This window comes from Morone saxatilis, unplaced genomic scaffold (assembly GCF_004916995.1).
Source record: "Morone saxatilis isolate NCDOM2014 unplaced genomic scaffold, NCSU_SB_2.0 Contig10, whole genome shotgun sequence".
NCBI lineage: Eukaryota > Metazoa > Chordata > Actinopteri > Moronidae > Morone > Morone saxatilis.
Window position 1 is genome coordinate 4,641,594 of NW_023339652.1, and position 16,588 is coordinate 4,658,181.

The 16,588-nt window shown below is 42.3% G+C and overlaps 1 protein-coding gene across 9 annotated transcripts in view; it reads right to left on the bottom strand.

The window, feature by feature from the left end:
• ppp1r12a (protein phosphatase 1, regulatory subunit 12A) overlaps positions 1–16,588 on the bottom strand; it is a 46,147-nt gene that overhangs the window by 7,531 nt on the left and 22,028 nt on the right. For 5 of the 9 annotated variants that reach the window (XR_004797217.1, XR_004797220.1, XR_004797219.1 and 2 more), the window contains exons 3-20: positions 16,319–16,437; positions 11,882–12,041; positions 11,066–11,210; positions 10,902–10,976; positions 10,603–10,694; positions 10,263–10,420; positions 9,894–10,015; positions 7,454–7,678; positions 7,219–7,310; positions 6,801–6,914; positions 5,837–5,989; positions 4,971–5,135; positions 3,814–3,987; positions 2,129–2,219; positions 1,461–1,640; positions 1,159–1,333; positions 239–360; positions 28–93 (exon numbers count right to left, since the gene is read on the bottom strand). Coding sequence is in view for 3 of the 9 variants with exons in the window: in XM_035675335.1 (XP_035531228.1) it covers positions 28–93; positions 239–360; positions 1,159–1,333; positions 1,461–1,640; positions 2,129–2,219; positions 3,814–3,987; positions 4,971–5,135; positions 5,837–5,989; positions 6,801–6,914; positions 7,219–7,310; positions 7,454–7,678; positions 9,894–10,015; positions 10,263–10,420; positions 10,603–10,694; positions 10,902–10,976; positions 11,066–11,210; positions 11,882–12,041; positions 16,319–16,437 (2,428 nt within the window). In the remaining 6 variants the exon portion in view is untranslated. The remainder of the gene's footprint in view (positions 1–27; positions 94–238; positions 361–1,158; positions 1,334–1,460; positions 1,641–2,128; positions 2,220–3,813; positions 3,988–4,970; positions 5,136–5,836; positions 5,990–6,800; positions 6,915–7,218; positions 7,311–7,453; positions 7,679–9,893; positions 10,016–10,262; positions 10,421–10,602; positions 10,695–10,901; positions 10,977–11,065; positions 11,211–11,881; positions 12,042–16,318; positions 16,438–16,588) is intronic. The other 4 variants (XR_004797221.1, XM_035675357.1, XR_004797218.1 and 1 more) reach the window with 3 other exon arrangements.

The following is a 16,588-nucleotide window of genomic DNA, read 5'->3' on the forward strand; positions in this document are numbered from 1 at the left end:
TGTGTGTGTGTTTGTGTGTTCAGTTACCTGTGGCTCTCCCTTGATGCTGCCCTCCTCCGAGTCAGACTGCTGGTCAGGGTCATTTTCATCACCCTGGAATTTAAAAAAGATAGAAGGGTTACACACGACTTGCAGCTTTCTCTAACCAAATGATCAAAGAGGAACATTTATAACCTCCTGCACCTCCTGAGTGCTGCTAAGAATACGTATGGTGATTAAAAAAAAAGTGATGCCTTACATCTTGAGTCCAGAAGGAGACCCCAGTGGAGCGCCTCTTCTCGCGGGGCCGCCTGCGATCCCGTATGGAGCGGGGCTGAGATTTGTCCTCTCCCTCCTTCTCCTCATCCTTTCTATCTATTTCTGTTCATCGAAAAGAATACCAAAAAGGTTAACTACATATTGCTGTAACAGTATGTGCAATATGACCCCTTATTTTGACAACAACAGTGTGTGAATGTCCATACAGTAATCCTAACTAAGAGAAAAAGGTTAAACAAGGCAATGATTTGACTTCACAAGACACAATCAGGACATCAACTTGACTTGGCCTGAGTTCAGAGAAGAAAAAAAAAAGAAAAAAGAAAAAGGCTTTGGTCATGGGAGAACAAAGCGGTGACTGTTTCCTTCCTTCGGCTGAACAGACTAAAGCTGCCTTCTATTTTTCCCAGGGATGCTTCATGGATTTATTTGTTAAGAGAAGAGCTACTTAATTTAAAAGGCAACCCAATCCCTTTCTGTCTCAATGCCCCTAATCAGCATGTGGCGGTTTGCCCATGTGAATGTGGACCTGTGGAGACAGATACCAGCATCAGGTGGAATTTAGACATTAGTCATGCATCCACAAGCTGTGCTTCCTGTATATGGCTTCATACCAGAGGGGATTAGCATTTAAATTATTTCAGTTTTCAATGTTGTGATAGTTAAGATATCATCTATGTAGTCATTCTAAAACGGATGAATATGTCCAGTCTAGAAAATATTATAATGGCCATATGGCTGCTAGCGGGTGTAATACAGGTATTGTGGAGGATACAATTATTCCAGCATGTTTGACTCGCTGCTCTCTCCACTGCAATCGCCATGGTCAACATTTATTGTACAGTTGGATTGATTTTTTCAGAGCGCCCCTTTCGAACGGGAATGGCACCAGGTACTGACCTTTTTCCGTATCTCTGGAGGAACGGCTATAGGATGAGGTGATCCCCGTCAGACTGTTAGGCCTGTTGAGGGAGCTGGAACTGGAGGACAAAATGGTGCTAGAGTAGGACGGGGTGGAGGCAGTACTGGCTGTCAAAATGGCGGAGGTGGAGGAAGAAGACGAAGGCCGGTAGCGCTGGTAGGGAGACAGAAGACAGGTGAGATGGAGAGTGTAAGTCAAACACTGAAGGTATGGATTACAAGTGAAGAAACAGTGATCCCTCTTGGGAATGTTGTTACTAAAGCTCGGAATAGAAATGTACCTCTTCGAAGCTCCGGTACTTCGATCGGTAATCGTCTTCCTTGGTCTCCAACTCCTTCTTCTCTTCCTGCTTCTCCTTGTCCTGCTTTTCCTTCTCCTCCTTCTCCTCCTCCCGGGTCTTTGTGGGACGACTCCTGCCGATTGTTTTCTCAGCTTCTTGCAGGTCAGTCAGAGTCACGCCCTGGAAGAACAGAGTAAAACATGATCTCTAGAATCTGAATTCCGTGCTCCGATTAAATATTTTCATTTTAGAACCAGAATCTTATTATTTAAAACTCTGCAGTAAAAAGTCAACAGTTTAATTGGTATTTTACGATGTTTAATTTTTAGTGTCACAGATTTTGGCACAATGCGGTTCAGTCATTTTTGCAGGAAACGGACAAAGCTCAAATTCTGTAAGCTCGTAAAATGATCAGCCGTTTGTACAGGCCCAGACTTTAAGTGCTGTTTGTGTACAGAAAGTGCCGTCTCAACCAGGATAATAACATTTATTTAAACAGACTGGCAATAAAACCATAATGCAAGCCAGAGGCACCTACATGTCACCATTTATTAACATTTTATTTTGATGGGGAATCCACTGTCATTTTAGTTGCTGGTAAAAAGTGGGACTTTTTTGGTATAACGGAGGGATACATCAATTGTCAACATATAAAAAGGTTAACTAACCTGAGTGGACCTCCTTGACTGTCGAGCCTGCCTGGAGCGAGCTTTCCTTTGGGACTCTGACTCCTCGTCTCGCACTGGCGTCAGGTATGACCTGACACACACAAAGACACAAACACACACAGACGGTTAATAATCTGTCAATTGAGCCAAAATACTAAACTCTATAATTAGATGACTGGAATGGGGAAACTGGCACGATAAGTAACTGTCTTTATTGTGTATGGTAGTAGGGTGCCTTAAGGTTACATGAGGTGGCTTGTGATCAGAAGGATGGCTGTTGTAATTTATAGACTTGCTGGGAAAGTGAAAATAAGTCTCTCCACTCACACAGTAAATACTGTACAGCTCAGTGGAGCTGCTTAGTGGCCAAAACTAACCGTAAGACTGCTGATCCGCTATGCAGCTCCAGGTGCACATTTGTGGAATGGTATGAATTTGAAACAGCTATCTATGTCATAAAAGGTTGTTGGAAGAGTATTTCCTATAATCAAGATGTATGTGAAGCAGAATGTTCCTGGAAAATAGGAAACCTACCCGGGCCCCATTTTCCCATGTTTTTTTGTCCAAATCCAGGTTGACAACTACCAAAGTTTCCCTTTAACGAAGATAAAGCTTACTTAAAACCTACTTTAAGTTACTGTGATAAAATATGACTCAAATCTCTGTGTTTAGCTTTTTGCTACAACAGTATCAGGGTCAACAGGCAACAGTTTGGGATATAAAACAGTGAGCTATTTTGGCTCTTTCTCTCAGTTTGGAGCATGCCTCTGTTGGCCACACAAAAGTATGAACTCATTCAGTGCAGAGTGGAGCCTTGGCCTTGAGGAAAATGTGCAGCTTCTGCCCACTTTCCTTATAAGGAGAAGTCGCTGGAGCAATCCAGGCTCTGAAACAGGCCCACTCCCACCATGACAGGTGGCTTATTTCAGCACTGCAACAGGAAGACATGCACTCCACCCCACTCAAACACACGCGTGCAAACGCACGCCCTCTGTGAGACACACTGACATGGTAGACAGACTCAGACACTACTCTCTCTCTCTTCCCCTCCACACTGTGTGTACACACACCCCGTTCTCAAACAGAGGAAATGCATCCGGATTACTGTTTGACTGAAGGAAGCTTTTAAGGTTAAAACCAATATTTCTGGAAGCTGCTTACAGTAAATGTTTTGTTCAACTATCCAAGCTATTTGAACTTGAAAAAGTCATGAATATACATAAACAAATCTAATAACAAATTAGTATTTAAAATGTTATCTTGTTTACGTAGTCTAATCCCCAGGGATTTTAACTCATGTCAAGATAAATAACAAAACAAAACACCATGGGACAGTGACAGTCTCCACTAAACCCAAAATAACAACAGCAATTAACAAGATCGGAACTTCAAACTGTACATAATCAAACAAAATGCATCATAATCCATCATCTATGAGGCTAATAATAATCTGACAATTTCCCACATCTAATAACATGCCAGCACCAGCAAATACAATCCAGATGATGTATATCAATTCTCCCATGGAAGTGCTCATTTGAATTCTTAAACTACTCTGAACTGATTACTGTACGCGACTTAACAAGAATGTGTGTTTTTAGGAGACAAGAAATAAACTGACATACTGATTCACATATAAGGACATGCATGAGTTATGTAGGTAAAAAGGTGTGTGTTTGTGTTACCTGCGTCTTTCAGAGCCAGTGACAGTGCCAGTGGTGGTGGTAGTGGTAGATATGCCGGTGGTGGTAGTGGTAGATGTGGTGGTCGTAGTAGAGCCAGTGTTTATAGTGGGGATGACCGCAGCAGATTCCTTCTCCTTCTCCTTCTCCCTCTCTGCACTCTCCTCTGACCAGTACCTGATTACACACCCGCATTTTGTAAGAAACCTACTTAGCCTCACAGATTCCATTTCAACTACTTTCATTATAAAACTAAACATTTGTGGTTGTAGAAGGCTTTTAAGTGAAGCCATGTGAATGCTGGCAGCCATTTTGTTCATATAAGTCACCACACGGTTTATTTCTATGCATTTTCTTGGCTGAAGGCTGATCATGTCAGACTGATTTTGTGTTACAAAATGAATAACTAGCTTTAATAATGACTATAATTAGCTAAACATCTGTTTTACACAGTTGATTACTTCATTATTGATTGCATATAACCAGTATTTAATTTCTAACATTAGCTTGTTGGTTTAATAGCTTACTTAAAAGCTTTAAAAACAAAAAAAAAAAACAAAAAAAAAAAACTTTTGAGTGAACATTTCACAGGAAACATGTGCCCAAAGTATACAATATTTTCATGCCAGACTCAAACCAGCCTGTGGGTGTATCCACAGAGCAGAGACGAGCCTTCACCACTGCTCTTTGTACTGTCACTGAATTCCACCCCCTTTGTACCTCCATAATAGGGCCCCCACCAGCTACTCTGAGGCGATTTAGATTTACAGTTGCTGGATGAAAACATCCTTGGTAAGTTGTTTAATAATCATTATTCGTGATGACAGGCCTGTTATACTATATACTGGCTTTCTGGCCTTTGAAAAAAAATTGTGTTTGTTGTTGCTTGTGTCGTTGACCGTGTCATAGTTATAGCAGGACACGCATTGCTTGTCGACTTGTAGCCTAATTTGCCATCTTGTGGGTTGATTATATGACTTTAGCTAAATGGCTGTGTGGCTGTATGAGCAATGCAGCATCACTGAATATAGCTACTGCTGAATGCCAATAGTTTAGTCAATTTTACTTTACTAATTTTTTACTACTAAGTTTGAGGTTTAAATATCAGCAGGTCGCTGTTTAATGATAAACCATGTACACTATCAGTCCTGCTTGTGTACCTGCTGGTGAGACTGGTGGAGCCAGTGCGGGTGGAGGAGGAGCCCAGGCTGGAGAGCAGGCCGCGATGGCCTGTGGGCGAGGTAACAGATGAGGAGGTGGTGGTGGTCGTGGAGGAGGACGTGGTCGAGGAACTCAAGTCCTCGTTCCTTCTGCTGAAAGAGCCGCTGGAGGACAAAATGTCAGACACAAACAAAGCAGAGTCACCAGTGAGAAAAAGCGGAATACTAATGTAATCACGGATATAATGCTAGTTGCAACAGTCTAGTTAGAGGTATCTGATTATTAACTGATAATATTTAAAATATTTCTGCATCATATATCAACATTGTGATGGCATTATTAGTTGCAAAGGTTTAAAACATCGTTTGACAGTCAGTTTGAGTAGTAGTAATGATGGCGCTGCATGAACTATAAACAAAAAGATCAATCACGCCTATGCTACATAGGTTTAATACATTAACAGTAAAGCCCTCTAAAGGAAACTGAGGATATATTAATTTGTGAAAATAACTCAACCTGTCCTTGTGAAATGAGATCAATATATTTTCTTGCAAAGCCCATGGTCATTCCAGGAAGGGATTGCAGTTTTAATACTGCAGTTTCAGTGAAAATTTAGCTGAACATACTTTTATTGATGGTACTGCAGTGTCACAGTATCACTCGATGACATCAGTATTAATGCTCTGTCAAAAACAGCATTCTGCACTTACTGGGCGTCTTTGGAAAACATTTCGATATTCATTTGTTCATTAAACGTAACCAGAAGAACACAAAACTTAGGTAGGCACTTCAGCAGCGCAGACACACGCGGTCAGAGAGGACAGGTGGGTGTAGAGACGGCGTTGCCCCGGTGAGGCTGGTGTACCTGCGGTATATGCTGTAAGACTGGTAGTGGGAGGTGGGTGGCTGCCAGGGTTTAGTATTACAGGTGTTAGGGTCCAAGCTGGAGGTGGACGAAGACTTGGCTGGCACGTCCCGCGTGCTGCCGCTCCGCCCTAGTGCTAGCGTATGGGACGTGCTGGCGTGTTGGCAGGCGGGTGGGCGAGAGAGGCATATTAGCGGTGAAGGCGCACACACACATATATAGTATAAGAAACATACATATTTAAGACTATTAAGCTTTGCACACTATTGGTGCACTCATGTCATATGGGGCTAGCTGTTGATTGGACAATTGAAAGCAACAACAGAGAAGTTGTCGTGCCATAAATAAATTTAGTTTGTTTCAAATTTTCTACACTTGATTCAAGGATGTCTTGGTTGGCAACATCAAAATTAGGGAACTTTGAGAAATATACAAAGTTCCCAAGTAGCTTTTACAACTTAAAAATGAAGGTAATTTATGAAGACTGCTTGTATGCAGCATTTCCCCCCATATGACAAGCTTGCAGCATAAGTCCATGCCTAGGTTTTGTGCCATGAACAACTCTGGGAATTTCAAATCTGGGAGTCAAACAGGTATATAGGCTTGTTAAAATGTCTGAGCAATGCATTGCAAACTCAGTGGCACAGTAACCTGACAGGACAGGTACAGTCATGCAACAGACTCTGCAGTGATAAGAGAAAGGCGTTGGGCTGATTTGCATTGCTTTCTCAGTAGCTGCTGCTGTGCATGGAAGCATGTACATACATATCTCTGATGACATAATCCAAGCAGAAATGAACAGAAGATGATTGATAAACAGCTATCAATACTTTCTACACAGTGGTTTTAGTTCCAAAGCTATGCAAGTCAACCTCATAATGGAATAAAACACATCAGATCAGATGGATCAGAGATCTGATGATGAGATGAGGGATGGAAGATTCGTATCGCGGCAGAAGCTAACCTGCGCTGGTAGCTGGGGGTTCGGTTGGTGGAGGCGCTTCCTTCACTGTTCTTCAGGTCGTCGTCCCAGCGTCGCCGGGTGTATGAGCCACTACGTATCAGAGCAGTAGAGTCCCTGGGGAACCACAAGCTACAATAGTACCCCAGGCAAACAGATACCGACGTAGATATGTGCTAATACAGATCTTTCCCCATTAAACCCAATTCTACCCACTATGAAATCTATCCTTTTTCTAGAAAGTTTGAAGTCTACCAAATTCATTGCTGCACAACACAACCTAACCAAAGGCAGTTTCTTAAGGCCAAACACACCATGCAGAGCATTGAGGCCTTTTGCCTGCAACACACAGCAGTGGGCAGCAGGAGCCGCTTGTGCCAATGCATGTTTTTCACAGAGCCACTAGGCTCCAGGGCTTCACCTGTTTTCCTTCTCGTCAATGTCTGAAGTACTGGCCAGTCTCCTGGGGATGGTGGGGGCCACATAGGCAAGCCGGGTCCCTTTATCCTTTTCCTGTAGAAAAATGTGGCATTTAAGTCTTAATTGAGCTCTTACAAAGACTCAGGAGTTCTTTCTTTTCAAACATACAGTTGCCATCTCCACAAAAAGATGTTCAATATATTAAAATAAAGGATGTGACTATGTTGACTGTTGACCTTCTCTTTGTCTTTGTTGTCCAGGGAAGAGGAGAGGCGAGGGCTCGAGGCTGAACGCATCACACCAGTTGTGTCCTTCTCCCTCTGAGCCTCCTTGGTGGCCGTGATCTCCGCTAGTGCCCCATAGCTGCCCGTCTTCCTCAAACCCAGCCGCCACGATGCTGGAGACTCGTCCTTCCTCTCCTCCTCCACTTTAGTCGAGATCTTTCCAGCAGGCTGAATGGCCTGACAGGGAGGAAAGGGTATTGGTTTAGTGTACAAAGTTAAGCAGTTAAACATATAAACTAAAGATTTTAAATGAGGTTTTTTTTTTTTTTTAGTAATCTTGGTGAGTAACACGAATATCAGGTCAAAACAGTGGTCAAGAACAGTTTGGATTAATCTCCAGGGGCTGCAGTTTTCACATTTAAATGATGAGACCATATGAGGACATTTTTAAGGAAGGGCATGCCAGTTAAGAGGTACGATCACATCCACTTCTACAACTACAGGGCCAAATTCATTCCAGAGTAAATACGATAATTATGTAACGCTCTTCTACAGCAGGAGGTGAATCTGTTGTGATTTTAGGGTCCAACTGATTACGTTTTTAAAAGGTCAGGCCACAAATACACTATTAATACAAACCACCAAAAGATGACAAGCAACTGAACATAACACAGAAGCCACACAGACACACGGTGAAAGCACGATCTAAAGAGTGCATTTGTTGATTACAAGTGAGAACACCATGTAGGGTTGATGAGTGAAAGTCAGCGAGAGGGAGGTTCAATCAGCATCACCTAGATTGGGCCAGGGTGGTTAGGGGGGGTGTTAAGTACTTTGCAGTGCACAGGTGCATGTAGGATGAGAGAACAACTCTTGGTGCACACCAATGCCTCACCATAGGTTTTTTGGGCACTAGAGAAATGCCAGTTTTGCGCAAGCCTTGACGCCACAATGCAGGACAGCCTGGCTCCGCCACAGGCATGAGGGGAGTAATACAATCAAACTAAAGCCAACCAAGACAAGAGCCCAGGATGAGAAAGACGCAGAGGGAGGCAGGGCAGGGAGGAGGACAGAGGGGTTGAGACAGAGAAAAGGCCAGAATAAGACAGAAGCAGCAGCAAAAGAAACACACTTTATGGCAAGGACAGATTTTTTATTTATTTTTTTAAAGGCCTAGTCACACCACACAATGCTTACTGCCAAACCAGGGGGGGACTACCATTATTGTTCTCAGTTGGAATACGTGACAGATCCAACAAACATTTGGTAGTGTCAAAACTGGACATTGTTAATGCTTTGCTCACTCTTGTTAGACAGAAGACATTGTGATGTGTGAGCACTAGGCTTCAAAGAAGGATTGGAACAAGAAGATCATTGCAAGAAAAAGAAGCAGAAAAAAAAAAGAGAAACATTCAGTCTTGCATAGGTGGCCACTGGTGCAGGACATTGACTAAAGGGTGTACGCTATAAAAAGATACGCTCCTATTTAGGCCGCATTCAGGAGTGTGAAATGATGATGCAGTGTGTAGGTGGTGTCTAATAGCACAGACTTAACAGAATGAGCGCCACAGCTTTTATTTAGGGACTTCATTTTAACTTCTAAATATATACCGTTTCAACGCTGGCCACACAAAACAGTTGAAAATACCTTTCCAACAGTATTTGTTAAAACCAGTGGATGGAGGGAAGCAGACATGACCTTGGAAAAATGTACCAGGTTTACTTTAGTTAAATGCTTGGCCTCATTTTGCCAGCAGAGGGCAGCAGACTCAAAAGTGGGAAAACACTCCCATGAAAGCCCTAGTTTTATTCTTAACCAAACCAATCCACTTCTCTATGCGCTCCAGCCCCCGGGCCTCCTGGCACTCGCATAGTAAACTGTTAACATTATCCAGAATTGGCCGTCAATCATCCCCACTGTGCACCCAGTTGTCACGTTTGTTTAACGGCACCGTAAATTAGTTGTAACTGTCATTCTCAGGGCCTCTTTGACATTTGTTAGCTAATGTGCTCACTGTACTGCAACATGAAGAGCGAACCACAACCAGGAACAACTATCTCTGCCAAGGCCTGGAGTGTGAACTGCAAACTCATTTATGTTAAACCCCCCAGTATCTTCAGCCAGCTGTGAAATTAGGTTTAAGTGGGAGAAAAACTAAATAGAAAGTACATTTTATTGATTTGTTTACATAATGAGGCACCAACAAGTCTCAGAACAAAGTTGAACTGACTTCATGTAACAGAGGAGGTGTAGTTACTCCCTCAAACGCTTTGAGGGTAAATAGTGACATGATTGCATCATGGCTGTGCTGCAGCATTTAATTTCCTTCCTGGGGCCTTTTAAGACCGATCAACTCCTAATTTTAGCGTCTGTTTTGATGTTTTCGAGGCCAGTACTGTGGCAGCTGCTCAAGCAGGGTAGGACCACAAATACTTGTCCACCAGGTCGTACCTTCTTTACCGGTGAAGTGGGGGTTGTCACCTGGTTAGTTGGGCTTGTTGGAGGTGACACGGTGATGGTGGACGGGGTGGGCGCCGTGCTGTTGCTCACCGATGCTGAGGGTTTGCTCTTGTCTGGAGGGGTCATGAAGAAAAAGACGTGTTAGCTGTTTGAGTCAACATACAATAATTAACAAAAACAATTAGAGCACGCTACAGTGAAGAATATAAATACATAACGGGAGACAGAGTGACCCATGTTGTTAATTAAATTCTATTTGAGAAATGTTACTGACAACCGATGTTTTTGGTTCAGATTTACTGATACCACACAAGTCTAAAATAAGTCACACACACACACACACACACAAATCCACAGCACCTGCTTCAGTCTCCGACTCTGAATCCTCGTCCTCCTCTTCCTCACTGGAGCAGCTTGATTCGTCCTTCTTCCCCTCCTCTTCTTCATCCACCTTCTCTGGTTCTAAGGTCTCGATGCGTGGGACAGTCTTTTCTGGCTCTAGAAGCAGCGTTTCTTTGCTGCAACACACACATTTAGTACAAGTTAGTACGGAGCTACGGCATCCGTGTAGTACAGTATTTTTCAACTGCGAGGGAGAATACAAGCCAAAGTCACAAAGGTACGAACTAAGATATTCAAACCAAAAAAGAAGTTTAGAGACGGCTTCCATTTATTATTTTTCCACCATCGAGCCATTTACCTCTTGAGTGGTTTTAGTGATTGGTTGTTGTCCCCAGTGGTTGTCGTTTCAATCAAAGGAGATTTCTTAACATCTTTCTTGTCACTCATCAGCTGGAATAAAGAAAACAAATTTTAGCTATTCTAATGGGCGAAAGGACAGCAAGGCACACAATCTATCTAGTAAAAATGAGATTCACACATTTTCACTCAATCACAGGCTTCCAGTTATTTTACAGAACTCATTCAAATTAGAAGGGCTGACAAAGCTGTTTTGTGCAGATTTAAATCCCTTTACAGTTAGCAGCCACACTGACTCACCAGATTTTGTTTCTTTTGTAGTTCTTCTAAGTATCCCAGAACATCTTCGTCTGCTACATCAAAAGCTGTCTGGCCCTGAAAGAGAGAAGTAAAATAAAAATTTTGCTAAAATGTGGACTGTGCAGCACATAAAGACGGGACTTGTGACAGTTCCAGTTACTCACCATTTTATTAATGAGGTCCATGTCACATAGATTATCCACCAGTATCCTACATGCCTCCTCTTTGCCCCAGTGTGCTGCTGCATGTAGAGGAGTCCAACCATCATAGTCCTTTATATTTACATCATACCCTGCCTGGATTAAAAGCCTGCACAATGAAGGTGGGGGGAGAGAGACGAAACAAAAAACAGTTTTTCTTAGAATTTGAAAATCTCGGATTTGATTGAAACTAATCTTTCAAAGTGATGCCACGATACAGGCTTGTAGAAATGCTTCAGCATTGTAACTCCAGGTCAGATTTATGAGATACAGAGTCCGCTCCTAAACACATGGACACGTAACCTTTAAGAGCAAAATGAGGTTAGGACATTTTTTAAACTCTAATATTTCAGCCCATAACTCTGCCCTGACATGGGAAAACATTTAGATCCCTGTCTTGTATATGGTAGTCGCACTAAGCATCAGCGATGTTAGAGCTATCTATGGCAGTAAAGTGTACTGGCTGGCTTCCCAGACCAGATGGACAGACGGCTGCAGTTCCTATCCTCCAGCAGCGTGGCCGTATTAACAGCCTAGAGAGACAATTTCAGAACAACAAATTGACAAGATGCAGAGACCAAGATATGTTTGGCATTAGCAAAGACAAAAAACTGCAAGGCCTCACCACTGTCTTAAACAGTATTTATATAATGTAACATACAAGAAAGACGTTATGTAACAAGCAGTAAAAATAGTGGGTCATTACATTTTTGTCCCGAAATGGAAAGACATCAAGTTTAAACTCCGTCTATAACCTGTGAAATCAAAACCGCTGCTTACTTTAAAACCTCAACATATCCCTTCGCGGCAGCTACATGGAGTGACGTTCCTCCGGACTTGGCATGCCGGACGTCTTGGATTTGGCCGCTGTTGAGCCACTGCCGGGCGTCCCTCAGCATGACCCGCTCCTCCTCTTTCCGGGCTGCCTCGATATCCACCCCTGGTGAGTGACAGAGGAGATTGATACTGTAAAAGTGCCACTGAAGGGTAACCTGCTACTTAGGAACAAGCTGCCAGCTCTAACGCTGAACCCAGAGAATGGAAGAGGGAGAATGAGGCACAATTGCATCGAGGTGCTTATTATGAGCTCCACAGCACAACATCTAGAGAAAGGTATGTGAATGTTTGAAATACATTAGTTTGCGACTATGGATTACAATAGAGGGAACAGAAATATTTCAATACATAGCCATGAGATACATCTTTCCATATTTAAACAGTACTGTGATAATGTAACAATAATGACAGCTGTGACAAGTCAGTGCTACCCAAACACCCCTGTACTAGCTGTAAAGTTCTGCAGAAGAAACAGACATAACATTATTCTGACAACCTCTCTAAACACTAGAGGGTGTTGTAAAGCACTTGTTCCATTTTTAGCCAAACAGTTTTGTACCAATTTTCTGGCAATTTGACAATAAAATAATGGCTGCAAACATACAGGCCTCAGCCGGTTTAAGTGGGTCAATATGTCTAAGCTATAAGCTGCATGCGCTGCAGAAGTGAAAACAGGCCTTTATTGTCTTGTTGACACCTGGTTGGAACACGAGACGGTCTTAAATGCGCTGGTGCACGAGTCGTTGACTCGTCAGCTGAGCCTTAACTGTGTCGAACTACATAAACAGTGATTCAAGAAGGGCTCTGCGGTAGGAGCCAAAACTTCCGCTGATCGTGTAGGTTTTTGTTCTATTCCCAAGGATACATCATCACTCTTTTCCTGGCACACGGAAAGCTTTAAGATTGCCTCAAGCTTTTCAACCAAGGAAAGAGGACATCTACGTCTGCAAGTTTAACTTTAGCCAGAGGTTTAGCCACTGCTAGCTGAAGAGGAGCAAGGGAGATCCGTTAAGAAAAAGACATTCGATTCCTAAACACAGTCACTAAGACGCGTGCTATAGGCCTTCCGCGCTTTCAAATTTTGAAAATTGGTCTACAAACCTAAAATATTATTGAAAATCCATCTTCCTTCCAACACACACATCACAGGCTTAAATTGAGCAGGGCAACAATAATATTTTGGCTTGTTTAAAATGGGACATGTTGCTCATTAAGAGGATTTGTGACCTGAGATCTAAGAAAGTGAAACCAAATGGGAAGAAGATGACTCAGGGACTGAGTTTATGTTTGACTGGATTTCAAGTTTCGTTTCAAACATTTCAAACCAAGTGCCTTTGGGCCTGGACCTCTCTCTCACTATGGTTGGCTGCTCAGTGAAGCACTAACTTAGTAAAGCCCATCAACATGTGCTTTTTTTTTTTTTTAAAAAGGTTATAAAAATCTGTCAAATCAAATCATCTCAATACAACACAGGCGAAATGATGACATACTCTGACATTACAATAAGATTACAATTGAGAAGTAGGATCAAAATGTTGTTTTCTGTGTCAGACTTGCACAATGTTACAAGAAATTACATTTTAATATGTGAACCAGCCTTGGTTGCACAATTTTGTGGTATATGCCATCAATCAAGCTCATTAAAAGAGTGTCAGGTGTGTGCGGCGTAACTCGGTTTAATCAAGTTGAGACAACCACAGCAATGCCACAATTCATACTTGAGCTGTTATGTGAAATCCAATCCAACCTGACAGTGCACATACCCTACAGAGGAAAATGAACCTAAACTTCCTTAGGGTTATTCGGTTAATGGGAGCTGGCCAGGTAGGGCAATGTCCTGTGGTCTCTTGGGAGGTAGCCTACACTGTGTCTATAAAAAGAAGGGAGCCTAATGGCCTCTAAGTAGGACTACAGAGCAAGAACCGAGTGGAAGAATTGGCAGCAGTTTAAAGTTGAGTTTTTTTACAAGAGAACTCATCTCATCTTCTATCTGAGCATTGAGTAGATAAAGAGAAAATCCAATAGACCAAAAAAGGGCTTGCCTCCCCCATCACCTCACTGACAATATACCTACAATATGTCTGGTAAAGCCATAATGAAGCATCTAAAGAAGTGTACCCTGAAGCAAGCAAGCACCAGGAGTCATTCGCTTTTTAGAAAAGTCAAATAAAAATGGGGCAAAACTGTTTCATTTGTGCTGAGATGAAACTACTGTCAATCCAAATAACCCCCCAGTCCTCTAAGCACCAGGGACAGAGTGTAAGTTAGAAACATTTGTGAGATTGTTCACCTTCAGTCTGTTACAAGGACAGGCAGCAGCCCTCATGAGGCAGCTGATGGAGGAGGGAAGGAGGGTGTCGGGGCTGTCCAGTCACTTGACCCACTCAGGGTCAGGGAGAGGATCTAGAGGTTGTCCCTGCCAAGGGGAAACCATGGCCACTTGCTAACAAGTTTAACCCCATGACTGGTATCTCTTTGAGGGGAGAAAATCACATTACAAACATACAGAAGCGTTACACAACAACTCGTTGCATAATGCTGCCTGCTACCTCTAGCACAGAGAACTGAGCTGTGGATTGTCTGCAGCTGCCCTGAGGCCAGGATCACTGCAAATTCACTCTTCAGCTGAGTTTTATCTCAAAAGCATTTTTATGCAAGTCTGCATTAATGAATAAATACATAAATACAGCTCAAACTTGCATATATAATGTCCACATAATGACAAAGTGTTCAGTAGTTTGCCTCTGTGAAGTCTATGAGCATGGTAAATGAAGATGCACATTTGGTTTTGCGTCCATTAGTGACGGATCTTAGAATTGGCAGCGTGCGAATGCTCTGAACCAGGCAGCAGCACATCTATCAGGCCTCTGCAAATCAAAGATGACAGCTGCCGCTGGCCGAGATGCTTGAGGTTCGGGTGGGTGAATGTCTCGCCGCTGTTATATAACACAGTTAAGGAGCATAACACACAAACAGCGCTCTGGGTGTAATTATCAATGGATGCCATGTGCTTTCAAAACACTTGGACCTCGACTTAAAGTAATGTCGACGGATTGACACCTACACATGCAGTATTCTACATCATCTGACCCTGAGGACAAGTCTATCATATATGTTTCTAATGGGGCTGCTGCTATATCGACAAGTCTTACATGATTGGCAACATGTGCAATACTTATATTTCACACGCTCCTGTAAACTATCAATGGCCGTGGCTGTAAGCATTTCTCTCTGCATGCAAACAACACACGTAGTAAAATGTGAGAATGTAAAGCTTGCTTTAGAAAATGGCAAATGGTGCCACGGAGAAGGGAAAGCCAGCCAACCTTTATTAGTGAATGTGAGCCGAGGAGCACCCCTGGCCCGGGGCCAGTTAACACGTCTGTGCGTGGCCTCTCACCATAGGGGAGGGCCTTTCATCATCTCAAGAATGCCCCGGCCAAAAATAGAAGACTTGACTTTTCAGTTTTGAATCATCACATGAGTGCTCACAACACAGCTGGATCACTTTTCTACATTATGTAAGTTTTCTTCAAGTGAGCAAGTGAACAACAGCAAGTAACTGACACTCAATGAGAACTCTGATTCTATTTGACAACACAGTCATACATGCATGAAATACACGTGGGACCCCTGCCAGCGATGCTTCCATTAACATGTTAACCCATCAGGATTGTTTCTAGATATGACTAAGTTCAATTACACGGTAATACTTGGCCACATTACTATGCCTTTTTTTTTTGCTGCAACTGACAAATATTTTCCATCACAAATTAATCTGTTGAACATTTCCTTAATTAATTAATTAATTAATTAGGTGTTTAGTCCATAAAATGTCATAAAATGGTAAAAAAAAAAAAAAAAAAAAAACGTCATCACTGTTTCCAAGCCGAACATAATCAAATGTCTTGTTGTGCCCACAACCCAAAGAAATTCAGTTTAAAAGAAGCCAGAAAAGATATATGAACATAAAAAAGAATGAATAAACTGATTATCAGAGTAGTTGACAATTGATTAAACTACTAATTGTTGCAGCTCTAATCTTAAATACTTCATATTTTTAATATTATATTCGGTTTTAGGGTGATTTTATAAAATCAGTCCAGCAATAACCAATAACTCTAGCACAGATACAGCAATGTTCATAAATGAGCACTGTGCCTGTTAAATAACACAACACATAAAGCAGAGTGCCCGTCTCCACTACTTTTTTCCCCCATTAAAATTACGTACCCTTTTGGCAGAGATATTAGCTACAGTGTATTATCGTTAAATTTACGCAGTGTAACACGTTTATGAAGGTTGCGTTGGGAGAGAAGGATGACCTTGTGATGCAATATGGACTAGACAGTAGAGTTTAAGATGTGTGTAATACTGTACCTTGTCGGTTGATCTCATTCTGTAGGAGCTCCTCCATTGCCTCCTCTTCAGCGATGTCCAGAGGCGTCTCACCTTCACTGTTCACAACTCCTACACTGGCACCCTGGCTGATGAGATACCTGCAACAGCACACACAAGACTTTTAGGTTCGAGCCACAGATAGAACTCTATGAAAAATCATTTTAAAAATTGTCCAGAGTGGTATTATTCTGAAATGCTTTACTTGATTTTAGCACTGAAAAGTCTGAAGTCAAACTCTAGGTTTTGACA